Here is a 22,707-nt window from a genome sequence, read left to right on the forward strand (position 1 = left end):
ACCCCTGCAGGCTTCCTTAGCTGCTTCCCCCACAGCCTGGGGTCAATCCTGCTCTGGCCAGGCTCATCCCAGCTCTGTAAAGCAAAGGGAGGGAGAGAAGGTTCTCATCTGTGTCCGGGTGGGCCGTGTGCTCTTCAGAGGGCAAAGGACCCAGCTCTGCCTGACAGAAACCAACCCCCAGACTCTGACAAACGACCACGCGGTTGTAGCTTACAGCCGTCCACCTTTGCTTTTTTTTCTCTTCGTTGACAGTTTACAGCAACCTAAGACAGCCCAGGCAGGATTGCTAACCTGGTAGATCACGTCTATAATTTTGTAAAAAAGAAAACTGGGGACCTGGTCAATGGCTCAGTGGCTGAGCATTTGCTGCATGGCCATAGTTTGGGTCCCGAGAACCCACTTACATGCAGGATGGCTGTGGCAATCATCTGTAATTCCAGCCTCGGGAGGGTGGGGGTCCCCAAAGAAAGCTGGCTCTAGAGACTCGTCATTACCTGTGGGTTTGACCGACAGACCCTCCCTCAAAATTAATTAATAAAGTGGAAGAATGACTGAGGATGACTCCGCCTCAGGACCCTGCATGTACATACACGAGCATGCACTTACACACGTCCACATACATGCACACATGCATGCACACATATGAAAAATGAAAAAAAAGAAACGAAAAATGAAACCACTGGAGTGTGCGGTTGACTGGTTCGGCTTAGTCACTGATTTGGGAGTTAGTGAAAGCACACGCCAACGGCCGCGGTGCCATTACCTGCCGCGGAAAGGATCGGAGACGAACCTGTTCTTTTTATAGTTAAGACGCTCTGGGGCCAGTGGAAGCAGGTACAGGGGACTCAAACCCCACGTCTGTCCGGTTTACAGTGCCATCTGAGGAACATTATGACACCTGGCTGCAAATGTCCAGTGAGTCAAAATCACGTTAATGACACACACACATCCCCTCTCCGGGGGTTTCTTTCCTTAATTTCATTTAAAAAAATGTCTTGGGAAGAAAAAACATGCTCTGGGGAAGACGACCTCGGCTTTTGTATAAAGGTATCTGTGATCATGAAAAGAGCCCCCCCACACACACACACACGGTAGATTTTTTTTTTTAATCCCTTCTAAATGCAGTGGTGGTAAACAAGCACTCTCAAAACGACAGCGGATGACAAGACAACCACAGAGCTCACAGGACAGGCCACCTACCTCATCTGCCTACAGGGTGGTGCCTTAGGAGAAGCAGAGGAAGGAGGACAATGTTTAAGTGAGGGTGGAAAATCTCCTCTAAGGATCTACGGTAGTTATTGGACGCAGGCAATGCGGAGGGGTCCTTGCGTTGGCGGCAAGCGGAAGACCAAGCCTGAACACAAACCCATCACCGAACAGGCAACAGGTTTCTGTGCGGCTCCTTTAAGAATCTGCAGCACTTTTTAAGCTCAGCTGAGGGCAATTTCTCTCCAAGAAGGTCCCAAATAAAACGTGTGTCTGTTCTCCCTGCACGGTAGCGTTTGTCCAGCCATGATTGGGAGCGACGGAGGTGGGGGACAGTCCCGTGCGAGGCAGGCCCCCGTGACGCGGCAGCTGGGCACTCTACCTCGGGCCAGTGGAATAAGCCAGCTATGACTGGAGCACGGCGCAGGGCACACTGAGTATCTAGGGTGTGCTGAGGGGGATATCTGCAAGCCTGCCATGCTGATCGCGTGGCATCTCGATGCCATTGTCTTGGGTGGCCCTGCCATTTTGGAGGAAACTGAGACTACACAGCCTAAGCGCCATCTAGTGGCCGGGTGCCTCCTCACTCTGCGGACCGGAAACATCACTCCAGCCTGAGTGAGAAGGGGAGGAGGTTTAGAGATGAGCAGGCAGGATCCTGGAGAAAAGACCGCAGTTCCACAACCCAAGGAGGTGTCTCAACCATCGAAGGAAGGAAAAAAAAAGTATCTGCCCAAAGCACGTGGCCTGCGCAACGGAAGACAGAGCCACTGAGAGAACTGGGCCAGAATGGAAAACTTGGCGGGGCTGGGGCCATTTGGTTTTTACAGACTGAAAGTGGTCAGTCATCTACCTAACATTCACTGTGCAATCCCTAGGAGCCAAGCCCAGGGACGGTGGCTTTGGTATAATGTGATAAGCAAGATAAACACGGTCCCAACCCCCCAGGAAACTTGCATCTTGGAAATCATTAAATCATTAAATAGTCAGGGAGAGAAAGCTTGTGGGTCTGCAGCCCGGCTTGAGCACTTAGAGCTAGCGGGTCACTCAACACACCTTCCACACATCCCACAGCCAGAACAGAGGACAAAACCGCCCGATGTAGGTAACATGTGACGTGGTTTACCCCAAAGCACAAAGTTCCACGCCACTGTAGCGCATATGATAAAATATTTAGAATAAATGTTCTGATGGAGGTATGGACAATAAACGGAGAGACAAGAAACACAGAGTGCGCAAAGCCAGCCATGCTAGCCACTTGAACAATAACATATTCAGCCACATGGTGGCGCGTCCCGAGCGTACCTGACAAGGCAATCTTCCCTCTGCAGGGCCGTCTTTCTCGCCTCTCACAACTCACATCACTGTCAAGAGAGAAACACATCGACACCAACAAAGGTCTTTTTAAATAAGCAGTTATTTCAAGTCTTTCACAAATAGCTGAACTTTAAAATCAATACATACCTATGGATAGTCATGACTAGCGTGAAGTATTTGGCTCAAAAGATGTTTAATCAACAGCCATCTCGCTTCATGGAGATGCAGAGGCACTGTCTTTTGAGTTTATATAAACTATTAAACTTCCTGATAACGTGTATTGGTGCCATTATGATGGTGGCCTTGCTGACACTCAGCACAACAGACAGTATCGTCCCTGTCCCTGGAACTGTGATCGCAAAACCAACATTTCGAGTTCATTGGCTACACTGGCCTGAAGGGGTCAGGTGCTGCCCAAGTCATGCCATGGGGCTGCTATCCCTGAGGCTAGAAAAAAAAAAAAAACCCAGCTCACCTTACTCTATAATTTACATGCAGTTGGAATAACATCTCGTTTCCCATAAGTTCCAAAGAATGAGCACACAACGGATTAATACGAGAGAACCGAAAGCGGACAGGAAAACGGAAAACCTCTTTCAAGGAAGTCCTGAGATGAACGACAACTTCGCTCCCAAAGTTAGGACTTCCTGTCACTCAAAACAGAGGGAGATGCTGTGGGATGGTCTGTATGTCAAATTACTCTGGTTGGTCAATAAATGAAACAATGATTGGCCAGTGGCTAGGCAGGAAGTATAAGCGGGACTAACAGAGAAGAGAAAAGAAAGAACAGGAAGGCAGGAGGAGTCACTGCCAGCCACCGCCAGGACAAGCCGCATGTGAAGATGCCAGTAAGCCACGAGCCACGTGGCAAAGTATAGATTTATGGAAATGGATTAATTTAAGCTATAAGAACAGTTAGCAAGAAGCCTGCCACGGCCATACAGTTTGTATGCAATATAAGTCTCTGTGTTTACTTGGTTGGGTCTGAGCGGCTGTGGGACTGGCGGGTGACAAAGATCTGTCCTGACTGTGGGCAGGGCAGGAAAACTCTAGCTAAAGGGAGACGCCATCCGAGCTAGGGGATCTTGCATTTAAGGCAGCCTGTGCTACCTGTGAAGACTGTGTCCCACTAACCAAGGGAGGGAAGCCAAGGTGGCTCAGTGGATAAAGGCATTTGCAGTCAAACCTGGGGCCCCGAGTTTGATCTCCAGGACCCAGATCATGCCAAGAAAGAACAGATCCCTGCAAAGCTTTGATATAAAAAAAAATACTCTCAAACTATACTATAAATTCAATTAACCATAACATTTTTCAGAATTAAGTCAGTCTAAAAAAAAATAAGAGAAAACTCAAACCTCGATTTTCTGAAACTTCAGTTATTTTCAGTTTAAATACTCTAAAAAAATGCTATTTTAGGTGCAAAAGTGGGGATGTTTCCCCAATTTATCCAAATTAACCATGAAATGCTAAATATGGTTTTATTACGTTAACGATATATGTGCTTGAAAGCTGCAATGGTCCATCGGCTCTGAATGCTGCAACTGGACTCAACCTGAGCAAAGAGCAAAGGTACGAAACGGTGTACCTCATCCAAGCAAACCCGGTTTAGAATGTTTTCTTTAGAAGACCTGTACACGCCATTTTTTGATTCAGAGCTGAGGATCAAACCTAGGGCCCATTACTCTACCACTGAGTAACTTCCCAAGCCCTAAATGTTGATTTAAGCGATAAACACATAAAAGGCAACTGTTTTTCACTAGCTTTCTGCCTGCACGTACAGAGAATGAGCAACAGAGGGAGCCAATCTGCCACTCTGTGGCTCAAACATCTGTATGAAAATGCTCTGTGTAAACACAGCTCGGTCTGTGTTATTTTGTTCCATATGGGGGCTTTAAACAGCATTTCTTTGCCAAAATTGGTGCACTGGAACAATGAATAGCATAATGACAGCAATATTTTACATTTTCTTAATGAAATAGTAACAGGGTTCTAAGTGGTATTCTGTCATTTGAAAGCATGGTATAAAACCCTCCACCTTTTAACGCAAATAAGTGAAAACTAAAACACTCAGAAACACATAGTGTAGAATTTAAAGCCACCCTAAAGCTATGACATATGATGGTAAGAGATTCATGATACCCTAGATTATACCCCAAGTGTGATATAATCATCCCCTTTCCAGAGACACCAAACTATCGAAAATTTAAGAAATAAATTCAGCAGGTCTTTAAATACATGTTTCCTTACAGAACTACTACAAGAAGCACAGGATTTTTCCTTCCCATCTACGCCTTTTCTTCTTTTAACTTACAGTACGTAAGCAATACAGTGGGAGACTGGAGTGTGAGGGCTGGCAATCACATCCAACTCACAGAGTTATTTCGGCACTATTAAAAACTCACAATTATGTTGAATGACACACGTAATTAAATCCTATAAATGACTCTAATTAGCATTATATTTTTTTTTAACAAAGCCAAATAAAGCATTTCAGACTTGGAAGCTGAGAAGAGATGGAGTGGCTGGGGTGGGGGATGGAGGCCGCCAGAGGACAGTGCTAAAATCTAAGCTCTGTGAGTGCGGAGGAGGACTGCTGTGTGATGAGCGCCCCACCCAGAACAGCGCCTCACCTGGCCAGGGGCATCTGGGACTGCCGTCAAGAAGGGCAGGCAGCCGCATCCTTGGAATGATGCATGCAGCAGATCTAGACCCAAGCTTTGGACTTTTCACCACCACCCTCCGTGAACTGCTGCTTGTCTGACAGCACCCACAGAGAGCAGAGAGTGAAGGGACATACCTAGTCAGCTCCCACAGCTGCCCAACAAAGCGACAATTCTAAGGCATGAGTCTGTGGAATTCTCTAAGGTGTCACACCAGCAGGAGCCTGCAGTGTGAGGACGGATGTTTTGGCTGAGCCTAGGCTTAGGGGGAAGATACATTAAGCCACTTGCTAACATGATCAGAGTCTGACTTGCATTTCCTGTGAAACAGTCATCCGAGACACTCTCTACATATCCCACCAGAACCTTCATATCAACAAGAAAAGCAAGATCTCCTGTAACGTCCATCACCAGCACAGTCAGAAAACAGGCTGCCACAAATACCACTGTCTTTGGAAGACATGGAAGCCAGCTCCTGGAGACCTCGCCCACAGAGTCAGGGAACCCCATTAGATGACATTACACTAGCCTGGAAGAGAGGAGAATGTGCATAAAGCTTGATAAAGCTTGTGGAAATGTATTTAGGTTCAACAATTGTTAATACTGTGGAGGAGACAGGTGGGCGGTGGTGGTGCACACCTTCAATCCCAGCACTTGGGAGGCTGAGGCAGGCGGATCTCTGTGAATTCAAGGCCAACCTGGTCTACAGAGCAAGGTCCAGGGCAGCCAAAGCTACACAGAGAAGCCCTGTCTCAAAAAAACATATATATATATATATATATATATATATATATATATATATATATATATATATAGAGAGAGAGAGAGAGAGAGAGAGAGAGAGAGAGAGAGAGAGAGAAAGAGAGAGAAAAAGAGATGGGAGAAGAGAGGCATGAAGTGGGAGAGAGGTCCTATCAAAGTTTGGACCTTCATAAATAAAATAAATAAAAAGAAAGCAGCTAACCTTAAGAACCCCAAGAAATAACGTCATATCCAAGAACCAGAAAGCCAACTAACCAATGTCCCCAAAAGCATCATTACTGATGGTATGATCCACTACTCTAAAAACAAAGCACTATTAAGTAAGAAACCAAGGAAGCCCTTCTAACAACATCCCACCAGGGTCTTGGTGCAGGGAAACACCACTAAGCCATTATGAACAACCCTAACAATCTCCAAAAAGAGACCCTCAGATCCACACACAGCCACTGGAGAGAGTCAGCTGATAAAAAAAAAAAAATGTTCTAGCAGCCACACCTCCAAAAGAGAGAAAGTAACAAAACTTGAACATCACAACGCTCCAGAATGAATTCCCGGCAGTTAAAGAGGTCATTGCCGTGAGACCAAGGAGGTAAATGTGCCGGCAGGAACGGAAAACCCAAATGTTCCAAGGGGAGAATGAAGCAGAGGCAGCTGCACGGTGGAATGGATGAGGAGCAGGACTGGAGGGAGTCGAGTCAGTTCCGAGATCAACACTGAAAAGCAAATTTGGGATGCAGCTGGCCAGAAGAAAAAGGACAGAAAGAAGAAAGATAATTGGGTGCTAAGAGATCACAAGGGACAGTCACGGAAGATGGGACCAGGGTCCAACATCTGTGTAAGTGGTAAGAGTTCTTAAATAAGAAAACAAACAAACAAACAAACAAACTAGATAATAGTAACAGTTCATTTTCTAAAATAATTTTTTTCAAGAAATAAAAGAATCGTGTGTGTGTGTGTGTGTGTGTGTGTGTGTGTGTGTGTGTGTATGTGTATCCCTAACTAAGCCTAAGAGTCCACCTTACACACACATTCCACTTCAACATTGAAAACAAACAAACAAACACAAACACAAACACTACTTTCAGTCTCCAGGCAAAAAGGCCAAGCTGTTTACAACAGAAAGATAATTAAACATCAGTTAAAAAAAAAAACACTAAGTCATGGAAGATTTTCAAGACTCAAGGGAAGAAAATGTGGCCTGAAAGTTTTGCAATTGGGGGACGCTGCCCTTTTAAGTAGCAATTCTAAGGGAAAATACTTGAAATACGCAAGAATGTGAAGAGAAAGAAAACCACTCATTTGTGGAATTTACTAGCTTGTGACAGTATTGGTCAGCACAATGTCCAATGTCACTGGACAGCAAGCACAGTGATAAGCAGTGAATGTTATATTGCTTAATAGCATACTGAAGTCTAGAGCTCAGGTGGAGATGACTGCTTTAATATACAAATATTATCCACGCTACCAAAGTAGAAATGACACAACCCCTCTCTCAAGGCTCAGGGACCACCCAGAGCTGGAAGGAGGAAAGACTGTTAAGAGTCAGAGGTCAGGGAGGACCAAAACCAAATAGTGTCTTATAGACATGACAGGACCCTACACTCATGACCTCACAGGAGCTATGGCTGCCTGCACGAGACCTGCACAGGATCAAGCCGGTCAGCATTCCAGCACCGAGTGGGAGGGGCTCATGAGGCTCCCACCCCTGGCGGAGGAGCTACTGGCAAATAATGCTTCTGGGGGAGGGAGAATCAGTTTTCTTCCATGGTGTGGCCATGTGGGTCAACCATAGATGGCCACACCCAAGAGAGTATGGACTGAGGCGGTTATGAAAAACAGACAAATCCAGGAGGTCCAAAGGAAGAATTTCAGTCAATGGGGACCGAAGGGAGAGCATCAAATGATCACTGTTTGCAAATCCCTCTGTACTAAGTGATTTAGGTGAGGATTAGAGATGAAAGATAAAGCCACTGACTTTGAAGCTTGCGGGATACTACCATACTCTGAAAGCCAAGCATGAAACTCGAGGCTGGTTGGAGTGGTTGGAGGTTTGTCTGACCAGGAACTGCACTCAGGCTCCACTTACAAAAGGCCCAGAGAGAAAAAGGTGACAAGAAGCTGAAGTCAGTCCCATTTGAAAGGGGCTGAGTCAGGTGTTGAGGAACAGGCCTAGAATCTAGCTGCTGGGAAGGCGGAGGCAGGGTCCCCCAGTCAAGGTCCACCTGGGCAACTCAGTGAGACCCTACTGCAAAATAAAGAGCAGAAAAAGAGCCGAATATGGGGCTTGGTGGTAGAGAGCTTACCTACCATGTGCAAGGCCATAGGTTCAGTTCCACAGTGGTAGAGAGCTGGCCTACCAAGTACAAGGTCATAGGTTCAATTCCACTGTGGTAGAGAGCTTGCCTACCATGTGCAAGGCCATAGGTTCAGTTCCACAGTGGTAGAGAACTGGCCTACCATGTGCAAGGCCATAGGTTCAATTCCACAGTGGTAGAGAGCTTGCCTATCATGTACAAGGCCATAGGTTCAATCCCACAGTGGTAGGGAGCTTGCCTACCATGTGCAAGACCATAGGTTCAATCCCACAGGGTTAGAGAGCTTGTCTACCATGTGCAAGGCCATAGGTTCAATCCCACAGTGGTAGAGAGCTTGCCTACCATGTGCAAGGCCATAGGTTCAATCCCACAGGGGTAGAAAGCTTGCCTACCATGTGCAAGGCCATAGGTTCAATCCCACAGGGGTAGAAAGCTTGCCTACCATGTGCAAGGCCAAAGGAGGTTCAATCCCAAAGGGCCCCACAGTCAACTTCCAGCTCTAGTAAAGAAGATATGGAGAAGGCCCCAGGACAACTTAAGGCAACTACCATGCAAGTTCAGAATGTAGGATATTTAAAAGGTTTTAATGTCTAGACTCTTCAAAGCATAAATGAAAAGCGAATTTTAGAAAAGGGTAATTAATAGAAACCAAAGGGATGTAACCAGATGCACTGCATGACACCAAATCAAATTTTAGCAAAAACAGACAGAAAACCCCAACTAGGAGAGATTTTGAGCAACTGGATAAGGGTGAGTATAGAAAATTATTAACATTCCGCATATTTTGACTATACAGGAGAATGTTCTTGAAAATAGACACATGCCAAACTATTAAGGTGCATGTGTCCCACTTGTAACTCATTTTCAAAGGCTTCAACAGAACAATGTGTACACAGAGACAGAGACAGAGAGACAGAGACAGAGAGGAGAGAGAGAGAGAGAAGGCAGTGGATGAGCACCCGTGCCACGAAATTAACGGCCAACTCAGCGAACACTTGCGGATGTTTATCTATAAGAGTTCAGGATGGAGAAGCGGTTCTTCCAAAGGCAGAAGTAGGCCCACCGGGACATTGTGAGCAACAGTAGCCAGGGAGAACCCCGGAGCAGGAAAGGAAGCGTTAAGGGGAAGCAGCCCACAGCTCACTGCTCTCAAAGTGAATCTTAAAGTTCACTGTAACTCAGGAAGGGAACAGGGCAAGTGGTCCCCTCCTCCCTGACTGCAGAGCGATGACCCTCTGCTTTCAGTTCCTCCAAGCGCGACACAAGCCCAGCACTACTCCAGTAGACAGAAATGAAGTCGACGCACACGGCGCAGGTGGCCTGCAGCCCTGGTTTTTCAAGGCTTTTAACACGGTGAGACAACCCGGTTGTTTTCATCAGCCGTCAGTGGCGGTTTATGAAACAGAACACGGGAAGTGAAAGCTCAGTAGTAAGGCCCAGGGAAACTCATTCACTCAAGTCATTTTTGGGGACATTGCTCAGCAGAGGGCAGGTGCTTCTGTTCTTGCAGAGGGCCTGAGTCTGGTTCACAACAGCCTGTAATTCCAGCTCCAGGGGACCTGGTACCGTTTTCTGGTCATCAAGGTTGCCCATACTCATATATGCACTCACACCTACACATCATTTAAAAATAAAGTAAACTTTTTTTTTAAAGTAATTTCATGCCAGGCATGGTGGCACACATCTGTAACCTCTGCACTAGGGAGGCAGAGGCAGATGGGATGCCATGAGTTCAAGGCCAGCCTGGTCTACACAGCAGGTTCTAGGCCAGCCCGGTTTACACACTGAGGTTCTGTCTTAGCAAAACACACAAAAGCTATTTCATTATTAGAACTAGATCAAGATCATTGCTGTTTCTGTGGCTCCCTGTCTTAACTTCTTCAGATGTGGCTATTTCCATTATTTTGCTCATTGTCCTCTGCTTCCATACAATCTCCCCCAAATACTACTATATCATGGATTCTTTTCGCTTAAAATGGTAAGGGGAAATTTTTTAAAAAGATGCACGTTAAACCTTGTAATCACGTGACAGCGTTGAGAGGTAAAGGAAACAAGGGTGGTTTCAGGTTGGAAGCAGGGGGGTGGTACAGAGACTTTGAAGTCTTCAGGTCCCTGACCTAGCTCTGGGAGCACTATACGCCCTGGGCAGGCTCACAGTCCTGGTTTCCAGACCTTTAGTGAAGACGGGCATCATAATGCCCGGCGGTCAATCCCACACCTCACCTAGCAGTCTAGGTCTTCTGCCAATAAACCCCACATAGTTCATCAACCAAGAGCATCTCTTCCAGGTCCTCTTTAGCTCACCCTTTACTCTAGGCTCGCATTAGCTATTTCTTTTGGGGGAGCGGCTTCGCTCCTCCTCCTCCTCATCTGGTGGGACTGTTTCCTTCAGTCCACAAGATCCAGTTCACATCAGATGTTCCTCAGCTGTACCGACTGCCCTCTGATTTGATTCTGCTCTGGAAAAAGATGTAGAGCAGTAGTTCTCAAGCCGTGGGTGCCGGGAGGTGGTGGCGCACACCTTTAATCCCAGCACCCGGGAGGCAGAGGCAGGCGGATCTCTGTGAGTTTGAGGCCAGCCTGGTCTACAGAGTGAGATCCTGGAAAGGCGCAAAGCTACACAGAGAAACCCTGTCTCAAAAAACCAAAAAAAAAAAAAAATCAACCCGTGGGTCGTAGCCCCCCCAAACCCATCAGAAAACACAGATATTTATATTATAATTTATAACAGTAGCAAAATTACAGTTATGAAGTAGCAGTGAAAATAATTCTACGGTTGAGGGTCAGCACCACATGAGGAACTGTATTAAAAGGGTCACAGCATTGGGAAGGTCGAGAACCACTGCTCTTGAGTAATGGTATAGTAATTCTTGACATTTTATTGTGAAGTTTTAGAAGCGTTAGACCAGTGTCTTTCTCATTAAAATGGTATTTTAACTGATGGTAATATATATTACATATGTATGTAAGTATACATGAAAGCATTTTTCTCTCCCTCGGAGACTACACAAACTAAGGAACAGGGTATGGTATCTAAAGGCAACACGTTTGCTCCAGATTCTTCCGTTGCCCCGGGACGACATACTGTCACACTGCGCTCTTCTGATAGGGACATCTGAGCACAGTGCTTACCGAGTTCGCTGCCACTGGCGGGAGCCGGGTGAACCTGGCTGATCAAAGGGTGGAGTCTACGTCATTTTCTCCAAGGAAGTAAAGACGCTATGGGAGGACTCTCGACCAGCTTCGCAATGGTTTCTCTCCAACAAGGAGGCAAGTGCTATAATACCCATTATAGTCTGGTCAGTGGCCTCAAGCTGGTCAGTTTTCCTCAAGGAGGAAAACTGGAAATCGGTGGATCACACAGGATAGTCAGGAATCATTGTAAATCCCAGGAAATATCAGGAAAGAGTTACAATGCTTTCATATGGATGATGAAAATATAAAATAGGTACATGCATAGAAAAGAAGATATTTTTACTAGTGAGGAAAAAAACCCCACAAATGTGGACATGTTTTCAACTAAGAGTCTCAATTCCCCTGCCCCAGCTTTGCTATATAAATCTAACGTGGACTCGGCTCTCTTGATACCTTTATAAGTCGTCGACTCCAGAAAAGCTATGCCAAGTTAACAACATGCTAAACTCACAACTGATCACAAACGCTTCAGGAGCAGTAAACAGTTCCAGAAGACTATCCCAGAACTAGAGAGACAATCTAACAGTGAATGCCTGGTCACACACTCTCTTAAACCAAAGCTTCTCAAATTTTGCCATTTAAATGATCTCTCGCCATCAAAAAAAAAAATCCTCATCAAACCTGAGGAGTCTAGAACCCAAACTTTACCCCATTCCAGATGCGCAAGCTTTGTCTTAAAAACATTCTGCTCTGCCATGTGCTGTCAGCATCTAACTCTGGCGTAGCTCCTGATTCATAAGCACATCCTCTCGGTGACCTATGACCTGGCTTGGGAACATCAGCCTCCAAACACCTTCCTAGATGATGACAGTGGGATATTTTTATTAGTAATGCTGGGGCATAGAATGCAGAAAATAGGAGATTTGCTTAGTACTAAAGCATCCCTTTGGGTGCATGTCTATAACCCCACATAGAGGCACCACCTCATCACACCATAATGTACGTGCAACACAAGGCTGAGGCACGAAGGTTCTAGCATCCTCAGTAAGGTAGGCCAGTGACAAACAAGCCACTTTGTATCTAGGTATCTACTGTATCACACCCCTGTTCCTGTTTTATTTTTACAGAAACCCGTCTGACCTGTCCATATCTTACTTTTAAGGAATGTAATGGACACAGTGCCCCACCCAATGACCACTAGAGCACAGAGAGACTTCTCACTGGTACCAGAACCACAAACAACATGGGAGATTAATGCGATTCTAAGAGACCCTGAAATCTAGCCTCTAAAGTGAGTTCACCCAAGGTCCAGAAAAGAGCTGGCTGGCATTGTCTGTGGGATAGGATACTATGTGATACACAAATGTTCTACCTGCTCCACAAGGGCCATGTGGAGTGACAGAGACCTCAGGACCAGAAACGAAGCAGCGAGCCCTGACTGGAACTGGTTGGCAACGCTTCTGAGGACACCACTCCCTTCTGTGGAACTTGCTCACCATAGGAAGGGCTATGCTTGCCTATTTTAAGTTTCCTTCCACTTACATGTTTATGACCTGTGGCCCACTCAATTCAACTGATCTCAGTTGCTATTAGTCTTGGGGTAAATAGACATCTATAAGCAATTAGCATGGTGTGTTTCTAAGCAATTAATTTTTTTTTAAGAGTTACTTTTATTTCAGATGTATGGGTGTTGTGTAAGCATGTATGTATGTGAACCGCGTGCGTCCCGGGAGCCCAGAGGAAGCCAGAAGAGGGCGTAGGTTCCCCTAGCGCTCGAGTTACCGATGGTTGTGAGTAGCCAGTGCTCCTAACCGCTAAGCCGCCTCCCGAGCACCAGCAATTAAAATCTTAAAGACACTTTTCTGTGGATTCCACTCTCTCTCCATCTCTGTCCTTTCTTCTGAAAACACTTTGCTCTTAAAACACTTTCACTCCAGAGCCCCACGCTAAGGAGAGAACTCGTTCAACAGGAGTTGCTGTTCCGTGAGTCCGCTGTGGGCTCCGCTGTCCACACAACCGTGGTGTCGGCTGGCACTTCCACGTTGGCCTTTAAAAGGTTGGGTGACTTGACATTTTTTACTTACACTTAAATGACACTGTGTCATCTGTTCAAATACCGAAGCACATTAAAGAGTAGGTATGCTACAGCACTAACCGTCTTCCAGGTCGATTCGCAATCTGTTCTTCTAACCTCTGGAGCTCCGCCGTGTACGCCTCTATCCGGGCATTGCAGACCAGGAGGTTCTTGACTGCGTGTAAAACCTGGTCTTTTTTGGTAGTCAGGGAGAGCAGCTTCCATATCCCTTCTCGCATTCGGATTTCTAAGTCTATTTTCTCTCGGATGTTGCAGCCCTAAAATAGAGAAGCGTTTGTGTGAGGCAGCAATAGTCCAGAACTACACTGAAGACAGGCAATGGGAAATGCACGAGACATCGCTTATTTTCATACCATTCTGAGAACGAATCAAAGTTTTTGACTTGTCACTCTATAAAAATACAGCTATTTGCAAAATTCTTAATTTTCTTTCATTATTAGGAATTCTTTCCAACATACTGGCTAAACAAAATAAAATCAAAGATGAGAAAAACAAAACTACTGTAAACTTCATTAACACAATAGAGTTCTCAACATTCATGTCTACCCAGAACCCTAGAAGGCGCCCTTATTTGGACACAGAATTTTACACATGTTATTAATTAAAATGGGGGTCACACTGGATTAGAATGGGTTTCAAATCTTGATGAGGCCATGTAAAGACACAGACTCAAAGAGGACACAAAAAGATAGGAAAAGATACAGACACACACAGAGGCCACACAAAGACACAGACACACAGAAGCCACATAAAGACACAGACACACATAGAGGCCACATAAAGACACAGACACAGACACAGAGGCCACATAAAGACACAGACACACACAGAGGCCACATAAAGACACAGACACACACAGAGGCCACATAAAAACACAGACACAGACACAGAGGTCACATAAAGACACAGACACACACAGAGGCCACATAAAGACACAGACACACACAGAGGCCACATAAAGACACAGACACACACAGAGGCCACATAAAGACACAGACACACACAGAGGCCACATAAAGACACAGACACACACAGAGGCCACATAAAGACACAGATACACACAGAGGCCACATAAAGACACAGACACACACAGAGGCCACATAAAGACACAGACACACACAGAGGCCACATAAAGACACAGACACACACAGAGGCCACATAAAGACACAGACACACACAGAGGCCACATAAAGACACAGACACACACAGAGGCCACATAAAGACACAGACACACACAGAGGCCACATAAAGACACAGACACACACAGAGGCCACATAAAGACACAGACACACACAGAGGCCACATAAAGACACAGACACACACAGAGGCCACATAAAGACACAGGCACACACAGAGGCCACATAAAGACACAGACACACACAGAGGCCACATAAAGACACAGACACACACAGAGGCCACATAAAGACACAGACACACAGAAGCCACATAAAGACACAGACACACACAGAGGCCACATAAAGACATAGACACACAGAGGCCACATAAAGACACAGACACACACAGAGGCCACATAAAGACACAGACACACACAGAGGCCACATAAAGACATAGACACACACAGAGACCACATAAAGACACAGACACACACAGAGACCACATAAAGACACAGACACACACAGAGGCCACATAAAGACACAGACACACACAGAGGCCACATAAAGACACAGACACACACAGAGGCCACATAAAGACACAGACACACACAGAGGCCACATAAAGACACAGACACACACAGAGGCCACATAAAGACACAGACACACACAGAGGCCACATAAAGACATAGGCACACAGAGACAGTGATAAGTGGACACACACATGGGATTGGCTGTATGAAGACACACAGAGAGCAGGCCCTTTGATGACAGACACACGAGGAGACCATGTGAAGACAGAGATGGAACACAGCAGGTTAATGGCAGCAGACAGAACCTGGGAGAGCCAAGGAAGGGCCTGCACAGGGGGATGGCGCTGCCAGTACACTGACTTCTACCTTCTGGCCTCCAGATCCGGGGGAGGACACGTTGGTCACTTGTTACCTTTGCTATGGTGGCCTTAGGAAACGTACACTAAGCAGCTGGAGAAATGATAGTTCAGCAATTAAGGATGCTTGCTGCATTTACAGCGGGCCAGAGTTCAGTCCCCAGCACACACACCTGGCAGTTCAAAATTGCCTGTGACTTTAGCTCCAGGGGAACCAACACCCTCTTTGTTCTACACACACGTGCACACACACACAACCTACACACATAAATAAAAATATTTTTTAAGTATACAATAACAACTGTGAGTCACAAACTGCACACATACACAGATCATGTGTGCTACAAGGAGGTTCGGATATGGCTGAAGGACACTGAATTCACCAAGGAAAAACATTCTGAGCAGACAGCTGAATAAAGGAACCCAGGTCCAACAGCACAGAGGACTGGGCTGGTCATCACAGTCAACAGTGGAAACAAAACTCAGAAGCCAAGGCTAAAAGCTCCGTGCCTGGAAAATGCCAGGGGCCTCGGCTGCCGGGACAGAGGCTCAGCTCTGGGCCAGCTTATTTCAGAGTCACCAAGAAATTTCTTTGTCGTTTGTTGAATTTTCTGGTTCTTGGTCTTTTGTTCCATTTAATGACAACGTAATGGGCTCGCTCAATACGCGAGTCTCATTCATATCATTAAAAGTTTATAAACAAGATGCACAGTTCTCAATTCACGCACAGTAACTTTGTAAATACTGGAAGCCACCAAGGCCCTCTGTATGCGCAAGCAGGTAACTCGTGTGTGTCTAGCTCTAAAACTTAAGTGACGATCCTTGCTTCGGCAGTAAAAGCTATTACTTCCTCGCTGCACCAGTACATCAACTTAAAAATGCCAAGAGGCTCTAATGATGAAAGTGCCGAATATCAGAAAGACAATCATTCCAAAAAGGAAGAGAAAACGCCAGTTAGGAGAGTTGACAGTTTCTGACGGTCACCCCCAAAAGCCAACTGCTAGACGGCTTGACTTGACGCTCCAGGATGAATCAGCTGAGATATTCACCGCAGAGGACAGATCCGATTAATCATCACCTTCCGTCACTACCTCACAGACTCATCACGTGCTAACCCCGTCACGTAGTGCGCGCTGACTCAGGCTGGGGCACCGGCGTATAAACGCTGTCCCGGGCCGGTATCCTCTCTTTGCGCGTGACAACATTTCCCCAACTCTTACGTCACCTGTGTAGGACTCGTTAGCCCAGTGACTGTTTCTCTTTCCACGTCATCCTCAGTCCATTATAAGAACCATCGACGTGACCCACATGTCTGCAGTCATGAACGGTGGCGGGCTGGTTAGCGCCAGCAAGTACACGCTGGGATGAGCGGCTTTACCCCGCGGTGCAAATATAAATAAATGCCATCTGCTGCCTCGAAATTCAGCGTTGCCTTTTAAACGCAGCAATGAGACAGTTGACTGAACTGGCGCAGAGGTTCTGGAAGCTGGCTACAGCTGAGAATCCACTGAGGCACAGAGAAAGAGCCTGATTAAAGTACCTGACCCCCATAAATCAGGGTCTATGGAGGCAGGGCTGGGCATTCCTTTAAGGTCCTCTAGCATCATGGTTCTCAACCTGTGGGTCGCAACGGGGGGGGGGGGGGGGGGCACAGACCTGCATATCAGATATTTACATGATGATTCTTAACAGTGGCAAAATTACAGTTTTGAAGCAGCAATGAAATATCCTTATGGTTGGGGGTTCACCACAACATGAGGAACTGTATGAAAGGTTCGCAGCAGCATCGCTTTAGTGGCTCAGGTGAACATCTATTGTGGGACAGTGAAATCCAGCCATCTTAAAACTGCAACAACCAGAAGGAACCAGCAGGGGGCCACAGCCACACAACACCTGAGCCTGGACTCGAGGGTGTCCAGCTGTTCAAAGAGGAGAGCCTTCTCCAGACTTCACCAGTTGAAAAGGATTCACAAAATTAGAGGCTTGGGAAATAGTAGAACTAAGGACCCTAAAGCCTTAAAACAAAAAACGAAACAAACGCTTATCCGTGCGATTAAGTTGATGTTCACCAAGGAAATGAGGCATGCGTGGCAGTTATTACTACAACGTCGTCCTTTACGGCAGGAGTTAGCGAACTAGAGCCTGGTGGGTGCCCGCTTTTGTAAATAAAGTTGTGCTGAATCACACTAGTGCATAAATGAAGTCCTGCTGAATCACTCTCTCCCATCCTGGCGGGGGCTACTTTCCAACTACAATGGGTCAAGGTGAGAAAGTTAAAGGCCGTGGTCAGCAAAATGGAAAATATTTACCGTGCCCCCTTTTACCCCCACTGCAGTGAATCCGCACCACAGACTTGGACCCTGCCTCCTTCCCTGTGGCTCATCAAGCAGATGGAAGAGGGCTGCCTCAGCAGGGCGAACTAACTGCTAAGTGTATGTACACATTGTCTTTGCACACACTCAATTGACGGTGTCCACGACTACAGCAATGTTATGCTTCCCACACAACTTGTTAACACACGTCCGTGAAGAAGGAAACCTCTGACCAATGCTAACCAGCCTTAGCCTAGTAATGGTTTATAGAGCCGAAGGACTAGTCTTTTTGGAGTAGGTGTACATGGTACTGCTGGGGAGAAACTGATGTCTGGGGTGATCCTGTGAGAATAAAGATCATGGAAGGAAGGGCGTCTACTGAGCATGCAGTGATGCTGACTGTCTTCCAAGAGGACTGAGGAATTTAAATCATCACTGTTAATGCCTGGGCCCGAAGGGCGCAGCCAGGCAGAGTAAAGGATGACCATGGACAATGAGACAAGCCACTCCATATGCATCCTGCTGGAGCGTCGTTGGAAAGCAAGTCCCCGAGAAGAGTGGGGCTGGTCATCCTCTTTTCCAGGGTTCCATTTTCTGAATAAGGGCATGCGTATAATCAGGTCAAACAGAAACTCACATCGCTGTCCTGATTCGACACGTCATTAAAATGAGCAGCGAAGATGGAGTGGGCAGAGGCAAGCTAGAAACGGAAACGTTGGACACTTTAGAAGCAGAAGATAAGGGCTGGCGAGACGGCTCCTCAGTGAGGAGTTTGGTTGGCAGAACCCACAACATGCAGCTCACAACCACCTATGACTCCAGCTCCAGGGAAGCCAGCACCTTCTCCTGGCCTGCCAGGGGCCCCACACACATGTGCATACACACACACACACACATATATGGACATAAATAAAAATAAACCTTGATGATACGTAAAAGTAGAAATGGGGAGATAGGGAGATGGCTCGCTGTGCGAGCATGGGGACCTGAAAAGCCAGGCACCACGGTGTGTCCCTGTAACCCCAGTGCCGGGGAGGCGAAGACATAGATCCTGGGCTTACTGGCCATCAGGCTAGCAGCAAATGGGAAGTTCCAGGTTCAGTAGAAGATTCCTTCTGTTTCTGTGTCCCGCTCTGTCTCTGTCTCTCTGTCTCTGTCTGTCTGTCTGTCTGTCTCTCTCTCACACACACACAGACAGAGAGAGAGAGAGAGAGAGAGGGAGGGAGGGAGGGAGGGAGGGAGGGAGGGAGGGAGAGGGAGAGGGAGAGGGAGAGGGAGAGAGAGAGAGAGAGAGAGAGAGAGAGAGAGAGAGAGAGAGAGAGAGCGCGAGCGAGCCAGGAATAGTGGCACACACCTTTAATCTCAGCACAGGGGAGGCAGAGGGCAGAGACAGGCAGATCTCTGTGATTTCAGGTCAGCTTTCTCTACATACTGAATTTCAGGCCAGCCAGGGGCTACATGGTGAACGCTTGTCTTAAAAATAAAAAAAAATCAACAACGCAGCAGTGGAGAACAATAAAAGAACTGAAGCTGACCTCTGACCTCCATATGTGTGTGCAAAGACAAGCGTAACTCTACACACGTGTGTGCACAGACAAGCATAACTCTACACATGTGTATGCACAGACAAGTGTAACTCTACACATGTGTGTGCATAGACAAGTGTAACTCTACACATCTGTGTGTGCATAGACAAGTGTAACTCTACACATGTGTATGCACAGACAAGTGTAACTAAACTTATGTGTGTGCATAGACAAGTGTAACTCTACACATCTGTGTACAAGACAAGCATAACTCTACACGTGTGAACCCACACAGGGAAGAGGGATCAGAGCTAGTTGAGCAGTGCAATGCATCTCCAGAAGGCACAGGGTCCTAAATTTGATCTCTCCCGCCACAGAAAAGCCAAGATTACAAGCAGGCCATCTAGATTATGGAGAAGAGATGTCTGACAGGGTTTAAGAGCTAGAACAGCGCAAAGACAGAGAATGGCCTTATCGCTGATCCTTTGAAGTGACTTTGAACATTGAAAACAGGGATGGAAAGCTTGGTAAAACAAGAGAGAAATACTCCATAAGTAATTCTGACTGAAATTACTACCCGCCTAACAACTGCAACCATGCCACGTTGGCAAAGAGACCAAGGGGAAGATAAAGAAAATTAAAAGCAGCTTATATAGAGTATGTTTACTTTTAAAAACATTTTATTTATTATTATTATGAGAGAGAGGGAGTGAGTGTGAGTGAGTGTGTGTGTCTGTATGTGTGTGTGTGTGTGTTTGGGTGGGTGTGCATACACAGATACTTGTAGTACCATGGTATTCATGTGGGGGTCAGATAGCAACTTTGGGGAGCCAGCTCTCCCCCTCCACCACAGGTCCCAGAGATCAGCTTAAGTCACCACCTCGTAGAGCAAGCACGTTTACCCCGGCGCTCTCTCACCAGCCCTAACCTCTGTTTCTGAACAAAATTCCACGCACTGAAGAACTGTTTATGTAAGAAATTGTTTTGACACTAACCAGTCTAGAGAACTGAGGATAGAAATCTCATTCACGTTCTGAAAACACTTTACAGGGACAAAATGCTTCTTCTCAAACTTTATGTGTACTGGTGCTTTTTGCAGGAGCTTAAACTTTACAAGGAAAGGTTAGGTGACTGCCTCGGCTGCTCAGAGGACAGGACAAGTGTTAGTCCTGTCCCTTAGATAGAGAGGCTATCAAATCCCAAGACCTTCCTAAGACAGGCACTTCAGCCACTCTGCGACTGTGGAAACCGGACTCAGTGCAAGCCATGGGTCATCGGGAATTGCACAGCAGAGTGTGATTTGACCTGGATCTCACTCCAAAACCAATAAGCTATTCCCAGACACCTCCACGGTTGGAGCAGAGCTCAAAGGACCGAACCTCTGGCTTCATCCTATTATTAGATCATAGATTTCATTTTTTGGGGGTGGGGGACACATACCAAATAAAAATTTAGTGTTAGTCAAGTATAAAATTCTCTTCCTGGCTCAGTATTCCTGTGAAGTTGAAAACTATTACTGTTTTGTTGTTTATCTTCAAAGACCCAAACAAAACCAATTCTGCATTTTATTTTGATATTAAAATGCTCAGAAATTACTAACAATTATATCTTACCATATTAATACAAACTAGTTTTACCATATTTGCTATATATAATATTTAAGTATCACATACATACACACACACATATAAGTGTGTGTGTGTGTGTGTGTGTGTGTGATTTTCCTTACAAACAGCCACGCTTCCTTATTCTCCTTTCTCTTCTGCACTATTCTTAAATGTCGCTGCAGCACACACTAATAAACGCATTTGGACTTGGACTGCCACACCAGCACTCACATGAACTCAAGAGATCTTATTACAGTTCACTAAAAATCAAGTCTGTGTCAGTTGACAGAGTGCTTGTCTAGAATGCACAAGGCGCTGGGTTTGACTCTGGCTCCACATCGGTCAGGCGGGGTGGGGCACTCATATCATCTCCACACTAGGGAGGTGGACACAAGAGGAGCTTCAGGAGTGCAAGGTTATCCTTGGAATACACAAACAGGACAGCTAAAATACGTAACAAAATAAGAAGAAATAATTTACAGGAGATTTGAAAGTTTGGCGAATGTTAGTAGAAAACAGCACCTGTTACCACCAATACGGTTCGCACAATGACTCAAAGCCTGCTCAACTTTTCAGAGAATTACAGAGGAATTACTTCCTAACAATGCCTTATCTGCTAAGGAAATTCTATGCAACAGCAGTCTTCCAGTCTTGACCCACAAATCTGGCAACTGTATATAGCACAAATTACTATACTTCAGAAGCCGGTAAAAGAAGGTGAAAATTAAAATGGAAGTGAAGATGTAGCTTGAAAGGCATTTGAGTTTTCTTTTAATTAAAAGGCTAAAAGTAATGAACAGGAAGTATACTTTTAACACTTGACTAACTGATGTGGTCAAGAAATAATCTTTCTCTACTACGCTGAGTAAAAAAGGCTTGAACTCATTTTACGTGACTAAAAAACAGTGAATTTGTCTGCAATTCAGTGTCCTCCCTTTTTCCTAGCATTTGTGCAAGAACCCTCGTTTAAACTTCTATCTTCCCGTAAAGCTAAGAACATCCCTTTTGAGCGTCCACCCCGCCGCCCGCCCCCCTCCAGTTTGATGCACGCCCACACTATTAGATGCACAGCGGGGCAGGACGAGGAGGCGCTGGGAGCAACCCCGGTCCCCGCTCCCCAGCTACCACCTCGGCTTTGCAAGCCTGAGGCGGACCGGCAGGTGAGCAGGGCCCCGGTGTCCTTCTCCAGCCCCGGCCTCAGTCTCCTCCTTGGGTGCAGCCTAGGGGCGTGCAAAGCCACGGAGCACGCTCGCCTCCCGATCTTTCTCCGGGCTCCAGCTCGCCAGTCCCCAGCCTCGCTTACCTGCTGCGCGGGGAGGCCCCTCAGCAGCCGCCCCTCCATGTCGGTGCAAGTCAGTCGGGGAACGATTTGAAAAGCGCGCCCCGGGCTGCAGCTGCCGACCGCACCAACCGCCCGCCTGTACCAAGTCCGGGCTGCGGGGGAAACCCTGTCCGCGACGCCGCGCACGCGCACTACAGGCGTTGCGGCCAAGGCCAACCGAAGACCCGAGGGCTCTGAACGGACCCCTCCGCAACAGCTGGCCTTAAGCGCGGGCGGGGGGCATGGGCGGAGCCAAGAAGAGTGGTGGGCGGGGTCTGAGCCGAGCGTGCCGGCCCGGGTGGGTGGGGTCTGTGGTGGTGGGCGGAGCTTGAGGTAAGTACTTGCGGCTTGGCAGGTGGGCGGGGCCTGAGCCCATGGGCGGGGTGGAACCTCAGCAAGGTCTCTCCATTGAGTGTTCAGGCAGATGGTTTGTTTTCCTGCCAGGTTTTG

At 46.7% G+C, this 22,707-nt stretch overlaps 1 protein-coding gene across 1 annotated transcript in view; it reads right to left on the bottom strand.

Annotated features, from left to right (window-relative positions):
• Positions 1–22,470, bottom strand: part of Rtkn2 (rhotekin 2) — a 66,596-nt gene extending 44,126 nt beyond the window's left edge. The window contains exons 1-3 of the mRNA XM_028877226.2: positions 22,240–22,470; positions 13,551–13,747; positions 2,512–2,570 (exon numbers count right to left, since the gene is read on the bottom strand). Of these exons, the coding sequence (XP_028733059.1) occupies positions 2,512–2,570; positions 13,551–13,747; positions 22,240–22,278 (295 nt within the window). The 5' untranslated portion in view covers positions 22,279–22,470. The remainder of the gene's footprint in view (positions 1–2,511; positions 2,571–13,550; positions 13,748–22,239) is intronic.
• Between the last annotated feature and the right edge of the window lie 237 nt (positions 22,471–22,707).

Source organism: Peromyscus leucopus, chromosome 16_21, assembly GCF_004664715.2.
Source record: "Peromyscus leucopus breed LL Stock chromosome 16_21, UCI_PerLeu_2.1, whole genome shotgun sequence".
NCBI classification, from domain to species: domain Eukaryota; kingdom Metazoa; phylum Chordata; class Mammalia; order Rodentia; family Cricetidae; genus Peromyscus; species Peromyscus leucopus.